At 45.6% G+C, this 15903-nt stretch overlaps 1 protein-coding gene across 17 annotated transcripts in view; it reads right to left on the bottom strand.

Annotated features, from left to right (window-relative positions):
- The window catches only part of CIT (citron rho-interacting serine/threonine kinase), a 191867-nt gene extending 176283 nt beyond the window's left edge, over window positions 1-15584 (bottom strand). For 10 of the 17 annotated variants that reach the window (XM_055239771.1, XM_055239769.1, XM_063614615.1 and 7 more), the window contains exons 1-3: window positions 15503-15567; window positions 14327-14435; window positions 7230-7371 (exon numbers count right to left, since the gene is read on the bottom strand). In XM_055239771.1, the coding sequence (XP_055095746.1) occupies window positions 7230-7371; window positions 14327-14422 (238 nt within the window). In that variant the 5' untranslated portion in view covers window positions 14423-14435; window positions 15503-15567. Of the gene's footprint in view, window positions 1-7229; window positions 7372-14326; window positions 14436-15502 lie in introns of all 17 variants that reach the window. The other 7 variants (XM_055239770.2, XM_063614616.1, XM_063614612.1 and 4 more) reach the window with 2 other exon arrangements.
- Between the last annotated feature and the right edge of the window lie 319 nt (window positions 15585-15903).

The raw sequence follows: 15903 nt of genomic DNA on the forward strand, positions 1-15903 counted from the left end.
AAAAGATGCATACAAAGATGTGCATGATGAAAACTGTTGTAACAGAAAAATAATCAGAAACCACCTAAAGGTTCATCAACAGGAAAGTTGAAACAACCTACAAGTCCGCCCATATAAAAGAACATTAGGCATATGTTAAACAGAACAAGATGGCTCAGTCTCCACTAGAACACATATTCTTTACAGGCAGGGAGTTTTCTCTGGTTAGTTTGTTTGTTGGTTGGTTGGTTTGTTTCTGGGATGGAGTCTCACTCTGTCACCCTGGCTGGAGTGCAGTGGCATGGTCTTGGCTCACTGCAACCTCTGCCTCCAGGGTTCAAGCAATTCTCATGCCTTGGTCTCCCGAGTAGCTGGAACTACAGGTGCCCACCACACCCAGCTAATTTTTGTATTTTTAGGAGACTGGTTTCACCATTTTGGACAGGCTGGTCTCAAACTCCTGACCTCAAGTAATATAACTGCTTCGGGCTCCCAAAGTGCCAGGATTACAGGCGTGAGCCACTACAACTGGCCACCTTGGGGTATGTTTTTAAATTTCCATAATAAATATTTTTAAGGCACACACACATACACACACACAAAATTGGAACACTATACAGCAATCTGTTGGCAGTGATTGTCTCAGGTAAGATTCTGAGGGATTTTTCTCTCACTATGTATGTGATGTGCTATATTCTAAATGTTTGTGCCCCTCACCTCTACAAAATTCATGTCGAAATGTAATCCCCAGTGTAATACTATTAAGAGGTAGGACTTTCAGGGACTGGCCACAGTGGCTCACGCCTGTAATCCCAGCATTTTGGGCAGATCACTTGAGGTCAGGAGTTCAAGACCAGCCTGGCCAACATGGTGAAACCTCAACTCTACTAAAAATACAAAAAAATTAGCCAGGCGTGGTGGCAGGCACCTATAATCCCAGCTACTCGGGAGGAGAATTGCTTGAACTCAGGAGGTGGAAGTTGCAGTGAGCCAAGATTGCACCACTGCACTCTAGCCTGGGTGACAGAGCAAGACTCTGCCTCACAAAAAAAAAAAAAAAAAAAAAAAAACAAGGTAGGACTTTTAGGGAAGTGATTAAATCACTTCCCTAAAAAAAGAGGCTGACATTGGGCCGGGCGCAGTGACTCACCCCTGTAATCCCAGCACTTTGGGAAGATGAGGACGGCGGATCATGAGGTCAAGAGTTGGAGACCAGCGCGGCCAGCATGGTGAAACCCTATCTCTACTAAAATACAAAAATTAGCCTGGCATGGTGGTGCGCACCTGTAGTCCCAGCTACTCAGGAGGCTAAGGCAAGAGAATCACTTGAACCCAGGAGGCAGATGTTGCAGTGAGCCAAGATCGCACCACTGCACTCCAGCCTGGACAACAGAGCGAGACTCTATATCACAAAAAAAAAAAAAGAGGCTGACATTATCCTTAGCAAACTAATGCAGGAACAGAAAACCAAATACCACATGTTCTCACATATAAATGGGAATTAAAGGATGAGAACACAAGGACACAAAGAAGGGAACAACAGACACTGGAGCCTACTAGAGGACAGAGGGTGGGAGGAGGGAGACAATCTGAAAAAATAACTATTGGTTACTAGGCTTAGTATCTAGGTGACGAAATAATCAATAACAAACCCCAAGACGAGTTTACCTATATAACAAACCTGTACATTTACCCATGAACCTAAAATAAAAGTTTTCGTTTTTGTTTTTTATTTGTTTTGAGACGGAGTCTTGCTCTGTCGCCAGGCGAGAGTGCAGTGGCGCAATCTTGGCTCACTACAACCTCTGCCTCCCAGGTTCAAGCGATTCTCCTGCCTCAGCCTCCTGAGTAGCTGGGACTGCAAGCGCGTGCCACCATGCCTGGCTAATTTTTGTATTTTTAGTATAGAGACAGGGTTTCACCATGTTGGCCAGGATGGTCTCGATCTCTTGACCTCATGATCCGCCCACCTCGGCCTCCCAAAGTGCTAGGATTACAGGCGTGAGCCACCACGCCGGACCAAAAGTTTTAAACATAAAAAAAAAAGAAGCTGAAGGAATCATGTTTGCCCCTTCTGCCAGGTGAAGATGCAGCAAGAAGGCACCATCTTTGAAGCAGGGAGCCATCACCAGATACCAGATTCACTGGCGCCTTGATCTTGGACTTCCCAGTCTTCACAACTGTCAGCAATGAATTTCTATTGTTTATAAATTGCCAAGTCTAAGGTATCTATTATCGCAGCCCGAACAGACTCAGATACACGTTTAACCTTCTATATTTAACATTGTATTGTGTATTATGTTTGCAATAAGAAAGAAAAAAAAACTTTTCAAAAGTTATCATTTGCCCATTAGTACTGAAGTTGTAAATATATTGAAGGTCTTATCTATAGTGAATATAGCTCAAATGGTAGTAATTCAGCTACTGTCAAATTGCCAATAACAGCCCAACTTTGACAATTATCAACACTTTTCTGTGTAAGTTTTTTGTTGTGGTGGTGGTTTTGGATTTTTTTTGAAGAGGGTGTTGTTTTGTGTTTTGAGATAGGGTCTTACTCTGTCACGCAGGCTGGGGTGCAGTGGCACAATCTTGGCTCACTGCAACCTCCACCTCCCGGCTTCAAGCAATTCTCCAGCCTCAGCTTCCCAAGTAGCTGGGACCACAGACATGCACCCCCATGCCCTGGCTAATTTTTGTATTTTTTGTACAGACAGGGTTTCGGCATGTTGCCCAGGTTGGTCTCGAACTCCTGAACTCAAAGATCCGCCCATCTTGGCCTCCCAAAGTGCTGAGATTACAGGCGTGAGCCACCGCACCTGGCCTCTGTGCAAGTTTTAATATCACACTGCTGTATATTTTTTACACAAATTATCTGATACTGTGCTTAATGTTTGCCAATTATTTTGTTCACTGAGCAATACACTTATTCAACAAGTATTTATTAAGCACTTAACATATGCCAGACACTATTTTAGGCATTGGGGATGTAAAAGTAATTAAGAAAGACAAAAATCCCTTCCCTGGTTCCCAGATGCTCATTCCCTTCCCTTCCCTTCCCTCCCTTGGCCCAAGGCTAGGGGTACTTCTGCTGGAGACATCCTTCAGAGCTACGCTCTGTTCCATTTTCTCTAATAGTCCCCAAAGAAAATCTCCATCCCTATAGGAAGATTCAAAAAACCTGGGCAGAAGCAGCTGATGGACCCTTCTCTACATGGAAAAACAAAGCTTACATTCCAAAATAGACACTCAAAAAGAGGAGGAAAAAAAAACATACTAATGTAATCACCCATTTTCAATCGTGGCCTCTTAACCACTCCCCAGGAAACCTCTTCAAAAATACGAAACACTTCCCTGGAAGAGGGTTCTATTACAAAAAAATCTACATTCCACTAAACCAAGTCTTCTGATCACTAAATGATTCTAGATAATTCACTGCTGTTAAGTAACCAGAGGACAGTCTCAAGACTAATGAAGGTGCCTGCAGATGGCTCAGTAAGCTAGCCTCGTCACATAATTTCCTTCCCCTCCCACTCCCTACTTATAAATTTAAATATTCACAAAAAGAAGGCAGGAGCTTATTCAAACAAAAACAGAATGATGAACAAACACCTCAAGTACATTTTGAAGATATACAATATATTAAATGTTGTTGAGGTTCACAGTTATGAATACTGGGTACCATTTATTGTTTCCTATGGGCCAGGCAACATGACAAGTCTGGTCTGTGCATTATCTCTTTCAATCTCAACACAGCCTCATTAGATATACATTATTCCCACCGGGCGCGGTGGCTCATGCCTGTAATTCCAGCACTTTCGGAGGCCAAGGCAGGCGGATCACTTGAGGTCAGGAGTTTGAGACCAGCCTGGCCAACATGGCGAAACCCCATCTCTACTAAAAATACAAAAGCTAGCTGACTGTGGTGGTGCATGCCTGTAGTCCCAGCTACTGAGGAGGCTGAGGCAGGAGAACCACTTGAACCCGGGATATGGAGATTGCAGTGAGCTGAGATTGTGCCACTGTACTCCAGCCTGGGCAACAGAGCAAGACTCCAAAAAAAAAAAAAAGGATATACATTATTCTCGTTTTACAGATGAGAAAACTGAGAACAACGTACATGTAAAATACTGAAGGGCACTATAGTGAACATATGCTGATTTTTTTCTACTCAGCATCCCTGGCTCCTTTGCATAACCACGCATCCCCCATCCCATGAGGTCCCGGTAATCACACTACCGTGACCCCTTTGGGCACTCCAACAAAACCAATCACAATACCTCACCTCCAGGGAGGCAAATGACCCAAAGCAGAGCCAAGTTAGAATCTTCCCTGGGATTGTATTAATCTAGATAAGGGAAGATTACCATTGGGCAGGGTGTGGTAGTCTCCAAAAATAGCACCCAATGCCCCAGTCCTCTTGGGATTCATGACCTTGTGTAGTTTCCTCTCAGGTGGAATTTGAGCAGCCCCAGAGCATGCATCAAACAATACAATGCAGTCAAAGAGATCCTATGTCCCTCCTGGGATAACCCCTAAGAAAGCCTGGCAGCTTCCACTTTTGTGTTTTGGAAACCTGAGCTACCGTCCAGGCTGTCTAGCTAGAGAGACCAGGTAGCTCAGAGGTCAGCAAGCCTTTTCAAAATGGGCCAAACAGGAACTATTTTGGGCTTTGTAGGCCATTTGATCTCTATCACAACTACTCAAATGCTGTTGTGGGCTGGGCACAGTGGCTCATGCCTGTAATCCAAGCATTTTGGGAGGCCAAGGTGGGAGGATTTCTTGCGGCCAGGAGTTCAAGACCAGCCTAGGCAATCTCACAAGGTCCCATCTCTACATAAAATTTAAAAAGTAGCCATTAGTGGTGGCATGGGCCTGTAGTCCTAGCTACTGAGGAGGCTGAGACAGGAGGATTGCTTGAGCCCAGGAGTTGGAGGCTGCAGTGAGCTATGATTGTGCTGCTGCACTCCAGCCAGAGTGAGACCTTGTCTCTAAAAAAATAAATAAAATGAAATAAAATGCTGTTATAATGTGAAAGCAGCCATAGGCACTGTACAAACACATGGGTAGGGCTGTGTTCCAGTAAAACTTTGTTTACAAAATAGGCATCACAGGCTGTAGTTCCTTGACTTCTGATTTGGAGACCACATGGAGGTGCCATGTGGACAGCAAAAGGCCCTGAGACTTCATGAAGAGAGAGAGGCCCAGCTGGGCCCAGCCTCCAAGCCAGGGCACCAAACACTGAGTAAGCCGCCTCACACATTCCCACCCAGGAGAGCCCCAGGTGACTGCAATCCTGGCCAATGTAATACAGAGCAGAGGAATCCCCAGCTGAGTCCAATCAACCTACACACACGAGAGGTAATACGATAACTTTTTTTTTTTTTTTTTTTTAAGACAGACTCTCACTCACTGCCCAGGCTGGAGTGCAATGGTGAGATCTTGACTCACTACAACCTCCACCTCCCAGGTTCAAGCGATTCTCCTGCCTCAGCCTCCCAAGTAGCTGGGATTACAGGCGCCCGCTGCCACATTCAGCTAATTCTTGTATTTTTAGTAGAGACAAGGTTTCACCGTGTTGGCCAGGCTGGTCTGGAACTCCTGACCTCAAGTGATCCACCACCTCAGCCTCCCAAAGTGCTGGGCTTACACGCATGAGCCACCGCGCCCGGCCACGATGACTATTGTTTTAAGTCAGTAATATTTAAGGTGGTTGGTTGCACAGCAATGTTGTACAAGGCGGGGTTTCTCAAATTCAGCACTACTGGCATTGTGGGCTACATAATTCTATGTTGTGGGGGCTGCTTTGTGCACTGTAAGGTGTTTGGTGGCATCTCTGGCCTCACCCATTAACTGACAGTAGGACCCTTCCCCCCAAACTCACACACCACCACCCCCAACTAGCTCTGACAACCGAAAACGTCTCCAGGGGGCAAAATCACCCACTGGTTGAAAAACACTAATGTAAGAGTATGAAACTGGGACACTGACAGCCAACTGCCCCATCGCATAGAAGTCAAGCAAATCAGAAACAGGGTGAAGGCAAGGCCAATATATGACTTCATAGACCCTAGGTACTTTTGCCTTCCTCAGCCCCTTCCTCCATTAAAAACAAAAAAGAATTCAAACATTATATTTTATGGGGCCAGCCATGGTGACTCACACCTGTAATCCCAAAGCTTTGGGAGGCTGAGGCAGGAAGACTGCTTGAAGCCTGGAGTTTGAGACCAGCCTGGGTAACATCGTAAGACCCTATCTCTACAGAAAAAAAAGCAAAAATTAGCTGGGCGTGGTAGTGTGAGCCTGTAGTCCCAGCCACTGGGGTGGAAGGATTGCTTGAGCCTAGAAGGTTGAAACTGCAGTGAGCCATGATATACCACTGCATTCCAGCCTGGGTAATAGGGCAAGACCCTGTTTCCAAAAAAAACAAAAATTATATTTTATGACCACATTGGTATAAAGATGAATGTAATCCAGAATCATTATACATTATTACATTCATTTTTCCTATAATTTTAAAACAAATTAAAATTTAATTCAGTTAATTAAAACTAATTAAATTCATTAAAATTAAATATCACAGATCCTAAGCACCGTGCCTACTCTGCCTAATAGAAAGTCAGTCCTGAGTGAGTATAAGGATAGGGGCATGGGATATTATTGAGGTCTCTGGAACCAGCTATGCCTAAAGCTAAAACTTAACTCATTCCTGGATTTCTCAGTTTCATAAGTCAATAAATTCACTCTTATTCACACAGGGTCTCACTCTGTCACCCAGACTGGAGTGCAATGGCACAATCACGGCTCATTGAGCCTCGACCTCCCGGGCTCCAGGGACCCTCCCACCTCAGCCTCCTGAGCAGCTGGGACCATGGGTGCAAGCCACCATACCCAGCTAATTTTTGTATTTTTTGTAGAGATGGGGTTTCACCATGTTGCCCAAGCTGGTCTTGAACTCCTGGGCTCAAGCGATTCACCCACTTCAGCTTCCCAAAGGGCTGAGATTATAGGTATGAGCCACTGCACCTGGCCTAAATTCAGTCTTTGAATTGAGTTTGTCGCTTGCAACCAAGAAGCCCAACTTACCTGGTCTCCCAGCTATAAGAGGTGCAGCCTGAACTTGAACCTGGATCTGTCTTATATAGAACCAAAGTTCTTACCGACTACTATCAACCAGTAACTCATTCTGCCTCAAGCATCTTTCTAGTTTTCTCTCTCAGGACGGTTTTCAAGAGAAAGTTCCCCAAACTTACACTTCCGGACAAAGTTGCTCACATGCTTAATCTTCATCAGAGCAGGCTGACTGCATTCTTCAAAGAGAACAAAGAGGGCATCTAATATCCCTTCTCGGGAAAGAGGAGACATCTGCTGTTGAGTCATAAAGGGTGGTTTCCCCTAAAAACAGCAAACAGCAGATGGAGACACTGTCAATAATGAAAAGCTTTGATCAATAACATCCACACAGAGTAAATTACAAGCCACCAACTCAACTAACTGCTCACGACATGCTAACAGCACAATTCTGTGGCTTCATTCTTTAAAGCAACGTCAACTGACAGTCATTATGGTATCACTTCCATGATTCTAAGCCTGTGGGTTTCTTTCACCAGCACCTGCGAAGGAAAACTACACAAGCATGGCCATTAACAAGAAAAGGTCCCTCACTCCTGAGGGTCTGAGGCTAGTGAGAATATTTCCTCTGGATCCTCTGGCTCTGACATGCTTCCATGTTTCTACAATAGGAAACAATGGGTTTTTCACTTCTTTCATGTGTGCCCAGGGGTTTATTCATATAATTTCAGCTTTTTTAATTCATTTGAATAACCTAGAGTAATGAGAACTGAGCGACTATCATAAAGCCAAATTTACTCATGATCTGGAGAAATAGTTGCAAACTGGCAGACTGTCTCTAGCCCACAGATATGTTTTGTTTGGCCTGTAGTGTTTAAGATAATTTGAATTATCTGCCAATATTTCAAAATCAGGAGATTCCACACAAAAAAATAAAAATGGAGTCTCTGGCTTCTTTTGAAACACTGGCACATCCGGCAACACTGCCTCGCCTTCCTGCCTGATGACTCTGAGCTGGAGCTGAGTAATGCTGCCCCTCCCAGTAGCAGATGTGTTTGGGAGTTCACTGCAGGTCTGACTCCATCTTCCAACTGGCCCACTTGACTCATTTATACCTCACTGCCCAGCCCCCAAAGACATGAGTCTGCAACCCTGGTATAGAGCAGTGACTCTCCCATGCCAAGCCATGGATAGTGGTGGTCTCTCTTCAAAGATGGCCTCCAACAGTTCCTCCAATTCTGTAGGCACATGCTACTCCTTCCTTTAAGCGCTGGAGTCTATTTCTCCTGCCTTTGAATCTGTGCCATCTCTGAGACTCTCTTCAACCAAAAGAATGTGACACAAGTGACACTGTGCCAGTTCAGGGCAGTGCCTTTAAGAAGCTTGTCAAGCGGCCAGGCACGGTGGCTCACGTCTGTAATCCCAGCACTTTCGGAGGCCAAGACGGGTGGATCACTTGAGGTCAGGAGTTTGAGACCAGCCTGGCCAACATGGTGAAACCCTGTCTCCACCAAAATACAAAAATTAGCCAGGCATGGTGGTGGGCACCTGTAATCTCAGCTACTTGGGAGGCTGAGGCATGAGAATTGCTTGAACCCGGGAGGTGGAGGTTGCAGTGAGCCGAGATCACACCACTGCACTCCAGCCTAGGCAACAGAGTGAGACTCCCTCTCAAAAAAAATAAAAATAAAAATAAAAATAAACATAAAAAAGGCAGCTTAGCAGCTTCCACTTTTGAGAAGCCAGCCACCATGCACAGATGCTTGGGCTAGACCAGGGGTGTGCAATCTGTAGCCCTTGGACCAAATCCAGCCCACGGACTTATTTTATAAGTTTTACTGGAACACAGCTACACCCATCATTTAGATATTGTCTTTAGCTGCTTTTGTGCTACCATGGCCAAGTTGAGTGGTTGCAACACAGACTACACGACTCACAAAGCCTAAAATATTTATTACTTTCAAAAAAAGTTACGAGTCAGCCAGGTACAGTGGCTCACATCTGTAATACCAGCACTTTGGGAGGCCGAGGCAGGCGGATCACGAGGTCAGAAGTTCGAGAGCAGCCTGACCAACGTGGTGAAACCCCATCTCTACTAAAAATGCAAAAATTAGCCGGGTGTGGAGGCACGTGCCTGTAATCCCAGCTACTCAGGAGGCTGGGGCAGGAGAATTGCTTGAACCCGGCAGGCGGAGGTTGCAGTGAGCAGAGATCGTGCCACTGCACTCCAGCCTGGGCAACAGGGCGAGACTCTATCTTAAAAAAAAAAAAAAAAGTTACGAGTCCTGGGCTACACTACTGAAAGACCTCATGGAGAAGACAGGCCATGTGAGAAACACTAAGGTGCCCCAGCCAGCAGTCAGCACCCACATGTTCCAGTCCCAGACATAATCCCAGCTGAATGTAGCCCCAAGAGTGACCCCAGCAGACATCACAGGATGAAGCAGAACTACCTAGCTGAGTCCAGCCAACCCACAGAATCCTAAGAAAAAATAAATCATTGTTGCTTTAAACTTTGTGAGTGCTTTGTTACACAGCACTTGATAACAGAAACAGACCGGCTGCATTCGAATCACAACAGCACTGGAGAATTTAAGAAAAAAAAACAAACACACACATTCTCTGGTCCTATACCCCCCTCCCCCACAACCAAATGAATTAGAATTTTCCAGACTGTAGCCTGGAATCTGTTTTATTAACAAGTTCCCCAGCAGGGCGTGGTGGCCCACACCTGGAATACTAGCACTTTGGGAGGCCAAGGTGGAAGAATCACTTGAGCCCAGGAGTTTAAGACCAGCCAGGGCAACACAGCGAGACCCCATCTCTACAAACAAACAAAAAAAAATTAGCCAGGTGTAGTGGCATGGTCCTGTAGTCCTAGCCACTCGTGAGACTGAGGTAGGAGGATCACTTGAGCCCACGAAGTCAACGCTGCAGTGAGCCAAGATTGTGCTGCAACACTCCAGCCTGGGCAACAGAATGAGACCCTGGTCCCCAAGAGAGTCAGATCTCAATCAGGTTTGGGAAGCACTGCATTCAAGGCCACCATTCTGTCACTTTAGTAATAGTTGCTAGTAACTCAGAAAAATAAAACGCTTTGTTTCTTCTATTCTTCAAGAGTTTAGATCAACTAAAGCAAGGGTTCCCAAATATAGTACTGGTTCTTAACAAAGTTTTCAACAGCCTGCAGTGAAATGAGAAAAAATGAACACCACATGATATCTTTTTTATAAAACTAAATGTATTCAAATTTAAAAATGGTCCTTTATTCTGAGATGATGTTCTTCCTGTCTTGTTGTTTCTTAAAATGCCCTTTATGAAATAAAAGGGCCAGAAAATAATAGGTTTTTCTTTTTATTTGTTTTTTTAATATATCCTTAATTGGCAAAATAAAAAGTTGGAAAACCTGTGTCTACCCAGCAATTTGGGAAATTTTGCTGGCTCTGAAAGTCTGACAATCACTGACCTCAAACATGTCAGGAAATCCTGTTGAGTAGAAGTAAAAAAGTCAAAATGACACTCAGTCTAAAGTACTCACCTGAATGGAAAACAAAATTGCTACTGTATCTCAACCTCATTCAAACAGCACTATATGGGAAAAGAACAAACAGCATCCTTACCTGATCACTCAAGGCAAATTATAGGTATATACTACACTTGCAATAATAGCTTTACTGGGTGGGGGGAACTCAGCATTAAAAAGAGATGAACTGAGGATTTACCCATAAGTATTCCTGTTATAATGACTAAATACAAGATATACTTAATAAATTCTGACGTGCACAGATGGTGTGGCCCAATGGCTATGTGGTCAGCCTTTGGAGTCAGACCAACCAAAGATGGAGTCTGATCTTGGCCTCATCTGCAAAACCCAACGTGTATGATCTTGCGCAAGGCCTTACCTACCTCCACATCTGTCTATATCTGTTGCCTCCTATTTATGTATTCATTTAGAAACAGGGCCTCGTTCTGTCGCCCAGGCTGGAGTGCAGTGTCGCAATCTCAGCTCACTGCAACCTCTGCCTCCGGGGCCCCAGAGATACCCCCACCTCAGCCTCCTGAGTAGCTGGGACTACCGGCACACACCGCCATGCCTGACTAATTATTTATATTTTTTGTAGAGATGGGGTTTCACCATTTTACCCAGGCTAGTCTTGAACTCTTGGACTCAAGCAATCCACCTGCCTCAGCCTCCCAAAGTACTGGGATTACAGGTGTGAGCCACCATACCTGGCCTGTTGCCTCTTATTTAAAGTTTAAATAAAAAATAGTCCTTACCTCTGTCATGAGGCTGAAGTGAGATACTCAGAAACATGCCAGTTCCATGCCAGACACATTGGAAGCCATAACTATTATTTAATCAGCACATTATAAGCCCTTAATAAGTAAGTTGGAAATTTTTTTTCCTCTTTTTTTTTTTTTTTTTTTTTTAATTTACGGGGTCTTGCTCTGTCGCCCAGGCTGAAGTGCTGAAGTGCAGTGGCACAATCTTAGTTCACTGCAACCTCTGCCTCCCGGGCTCAAGCGACCCCCCTGCCTCAGCCTCCCAAGTAGCTGGGACTACAGGCACACGCCATCACAGCCAGCTATTTTTTGTGTTTTTAGTAGAAACGGGGGTCTCACCAAGTTGCCCGGGCTGGTCTCAAACTCCTGACCTCAAGCAATCCGCCCACCTCAGTCTCTCAAAGTGCTAGGATTACAGGCGTGAGCCACCACACCCAGCAAGTTGGAGATATTTTGAGGTAGCATGATAAAGGGGCTGAAAAGTGGCAGCACTCCAGCCATCTAAGGTTAAAGACAGACTATTCATTTGAGAAAAATATGTCAAGACTTAAAATGCTGATGGGGATGGTCCCACAGAAAAACCTAAGCTTTCAATTTGTTTCCACTCTCATCTGTTTAAACACCCAATACCAATATTTTGAAAAACAAAAAAAAGTTATCAAGAATACTTCATTGTTCATCATCTTACAGGTATCTTACATAACTACCTTCCTAAATATAATTACTATTAAGGAAACAAATTCAGTGTTAATTTTTTTTTTTTTTTTTTTTTTGAGTCGGAGTCTCGCTCTGTCGCCCAGGCTGGAGTGCAATGGCGCGATCTCGGCTCACTGAAAGCTCCGCCTCCTGGGTTCACGTCATTCTCCTGCCTCAGGCTCTCCGAGTAGCTGGGACTACAGGCGCCCGCCACCACGCCCGGCTAATTTTTTTTGTATTTTTAGTAGAGACGGGGTTTCACCGTGGTCTCGATTTCCTGACCTCGTGATCCGCCCGCCTCGGCCTCCCAAAGTGCTGGGATTACAAGCGTGAGCCACCGCGCCCGGCCAGTATTAATATTATAACTAATACTACTCTATGTTGAGTATTAACAGTAATTACCATTTTTTATAAGGGGTTTACTAAGAGCCAGGCAAGGTGCTAAGTGCTTTAAATGGAATATCTCATCTAATCCTCACAACAACCCTGTGGATTAGGTACTACAACCTCTATGTTATTTTTTTGTTTTCTTTTGTTTTCTTTTGTTTTGAGATAGAGTCTCACCCACTCTGTCGCCCAGGCTGGAGTGCAGTGCATGATCTCGGCTCACTGCAACCTCTGCCTCCCGGATTCAAATGATTCTCCTGCTTCAGCCTTTCAAGTAGCTGGGATTACAGGTGCATGTCACCACCACGCCCAGCTAATTTTCTATATTTTTAGTAGAGACGGGGTTTCACCACGTTGGCCAGGCTGGTCTCGAACTTATGACCTCAAGTAATCCACCCGCCTCAGCCTCCAAAAATACTGGGATTACAGGCTACAACCTATTTTAAAGAATAGCAAATGGACTCAGAAAAGGTAATTGACTCACCCAAAGTAACGCAGCCAACTAGTGCTGGGACTGGGATTCAATTCTAAATCTTCATGGTCTCTATTGTCCCCCTGACTTATGAATACATAAATCAACAAAGATTTCTACTTCACCAGTGTTCCATATACATCAGAAACAAAAGAATTAAAAATCTATTTGGAAGTAATCTTATGACATTAAGTTTTAATGCAGCTGGGGTGATGGAAATGTGTATCTTGAGAGGAATGAGGGTTAAACAGGTGTGGTATTCATCAAAACTTTTTTTAAAATCTTAAAAAATAAACATCCCTGCAATGAAAATGAATAGGATTATACCCACAGAAATTGTAGTTTTAAAAAGCATCTTTGTTCATTTACTTTTCTTTCTTCAGTAAAAGGACAAACTTGCCCTGGTACAGTGGCTTACGCCTATAAGCCCAACACTTTCAGAGGCTGTGACAGGTGGATCACTTGAGCCCAGGAATTTGAGACTTGCCTAGGCAACATGGTGAAACCTCATCTCTACAAAAAATACAAAAATCAGCCAGGTGTGGTGGCACACACCTGTGGTCCCAGCTACTCGGGAAGCTGAAGTGGGAGGATCGCTTGAGCCTGGGAGGTCAAGGCTGCAGTGAGCCGTGATTGTGCCAATGCACTCCAGCCTGAGCCACAGAGCAAGACCCTGTCAATCAATCAATCAATCAATGAACAAACTTTAGTACAGAAGTGTAAAGTGTGAGAAATATGAAAAGATCTCCCTTCTAAGGCAAGTTCAGCTATCTACTTCTGCACAGTGTCTTTTTTCCAAAAGAATCAGTGCATATGAAACTCCAAATAGAGGGCCAGGTACAGTGGCTCACACCTATAACCCCAGTGCTTTGGGAGGCCAAAGCAGGAGGCTCACTTGAAGTCAGATGTTCAATATCAGCCTGGGCAACACAGTGAGACCCCATCCCTACAAAAAATTAAAAAATTAGCCGGGCACGGTGGCACAGGCCTAGAGTCGACAGAAGACCTTGTTTCAAACAAAACAAAACAGAATTTCCCCTAAAATATTATCCTTGGTCCTATAATAAAAGCAAGCCGGGCATGGTTCATGCCTGTAATCCCAGCACTTTAGGAGGCCAAGGCAGGTGGATTGCTTGAGGTCAGGAGTTTGACCCCAGCCTGGCCAACATGGTGAAACCCCGTCTCTATTAAAAAAAAATACAAAATTTAGCCGGGTGTGGTGGCAGGCACCTGTAGTCCCAGCTACTCTGGAGGCTGAGGCAGGAGAATCGCTTGAACCCAGGAGGCGAAGGTTGCAGTGAGCCGAGATTGCACCACTGTACTCCAGCCTGAGCGACTGAGACTCTAAATAAATAAACAAATAAATAAAAGCAAAGGAGAGTGACAAGGATATTCCAAGGACACACACAGGTGAGCAAAGTTGGCAGGGTAGGCTGTTACCTGGAAGAACAGATTCAGCCTGGAGGCCCGGCTGGCAATGGGTGCAGCAGCACCAGCATCCAAAGGATTCCGCGCTCCATATTTGAACTTCAACATCTCCCCACTGGTGCTGAAAGGATATCAGAAAAGTCAAGTGTGTCCTATGTTTTGAGCAGGAAGGGCTTGAGAGATCCTGATCTCCCTCAAGATATCAGGGACAAGGAGGTGAAAATCAGCTACCACTCCAGTTTTAGGAAGCTCAGTCTAATCATGGAGATTAAACACCAGATTTTAACTCACTGTAACAGGAAGTGATACACTTATCTGACATACTCTCTTATAAATGTGTCTATTATCTCCCCCCTTAGAACGGAAGCTCCACAAGGGCAGAGATGTTTGCCCCCATGCAGTGGGGGCACACATAGCCTGGCACAGAAATAGGTGCGAATAAATAGTTATTAAATGAATGACTGAAATAAGCAAACTATATAGCTTGTTGGAAGGTGTTAAGTGCTATGGGGTAAAAACAAAACCGAGCAAGATAAGGACAATGGGGGTGAGACGGTGCAATTTTTAGTGTGGTCAAATAAGACTTCACTGAGAAGCCAACATTTGACCCAAGACTTGAAGACCTGAAGCGAGTGACCAGCAAGCCATGTTGATATCTGGGGAAAGAAAGATATCTGTAGCAAACGAAACAGCCAAGCCAAAAGCACTGAGGCAGGACCTGGCCTCTCCAACAACAGCGAGGCCAGAGGGACTGGAGCAGAGCGAAAGAGGCGGGGGCATCAGGAGGTGATGGGGTGGGCACGGGGTATGAAGACACTCAAACAGAGAGGTTAAGTAAATTGCTAAGATCACGCAGATAATAAGGAACCGGCCGACTACACTGGGCAGAATAATGCAGTTAGTGCTGACAGGAGGCAGAGCTGAAGAGACATAGGACTCCGCCTGGCTTAGGGGAGGAGCAAGCCTCCCGCCCCGGCACCACCCGGCGGATCCCTCGGCTCCCGAGTGAGGTGGACGCGCGCACAGCCAGCCCGGGAAGACCCTCCAGGCCTCCCGCAGCCCTGGGGGTGGAATCGCCGCCCTCCCCGCGGCGGGAGGGAACGCCGGGACTGGTACGGGTGGAGGCGGCCCTCCCCTGGCCTTGCAGAGCCGGGTGCGGTAGAATTGGGTCTGGGGGATCAGACTCACGCTCTGCGGACCCCGCTGGTCTGCGATCAGCTCCGCCCCGCGCCTCCCGCCGCAGCGTTTGAACCCGAGGAACGGCGCGGGCGGGCCTCAGCCGCGTATGGACCAATCAGCGTGTCCGTTCCTATGATAGACATGGGCGTCTCAGCCAGGCCCAGCCCATATCCTTAAAGGCATGGAGGAAAGTGAAGGGGAGAGCCAATCAAATTGCATCTTCCTTTGACTCGCGACCAACAGGAAAAAGGGAAGGGCAAAATCAGCAGGGCAGGTCTTGGAAGTTTGAAATTGGCGGTTACGCAGGATGCTGCGTTTGGGGACGCGACTTTTAATCTAGGATCCCTGAGGAGGTCGCCCGGGCGCTGTCTCCTGCTCTCGGCCACCTGCGAGGAGGAAGGCAGCCAGGC

The sequence above is a fragment of the Symphalangus syndactylus genome, chromosome 13 (assembly GCF_028878055.3).
Source record: "Symphalangus syndactylus isolate Jambi chromosome 13, NHGRI_mSymSyn1-v2.1_pri, whole genome shotgun sequence".
Lineage (NCBI taxonomy): Eukaryota > Metazoa > Chordata > Mammalia > Primates > Hylobatidae > Symphalangus > Symphalangus syndactylus.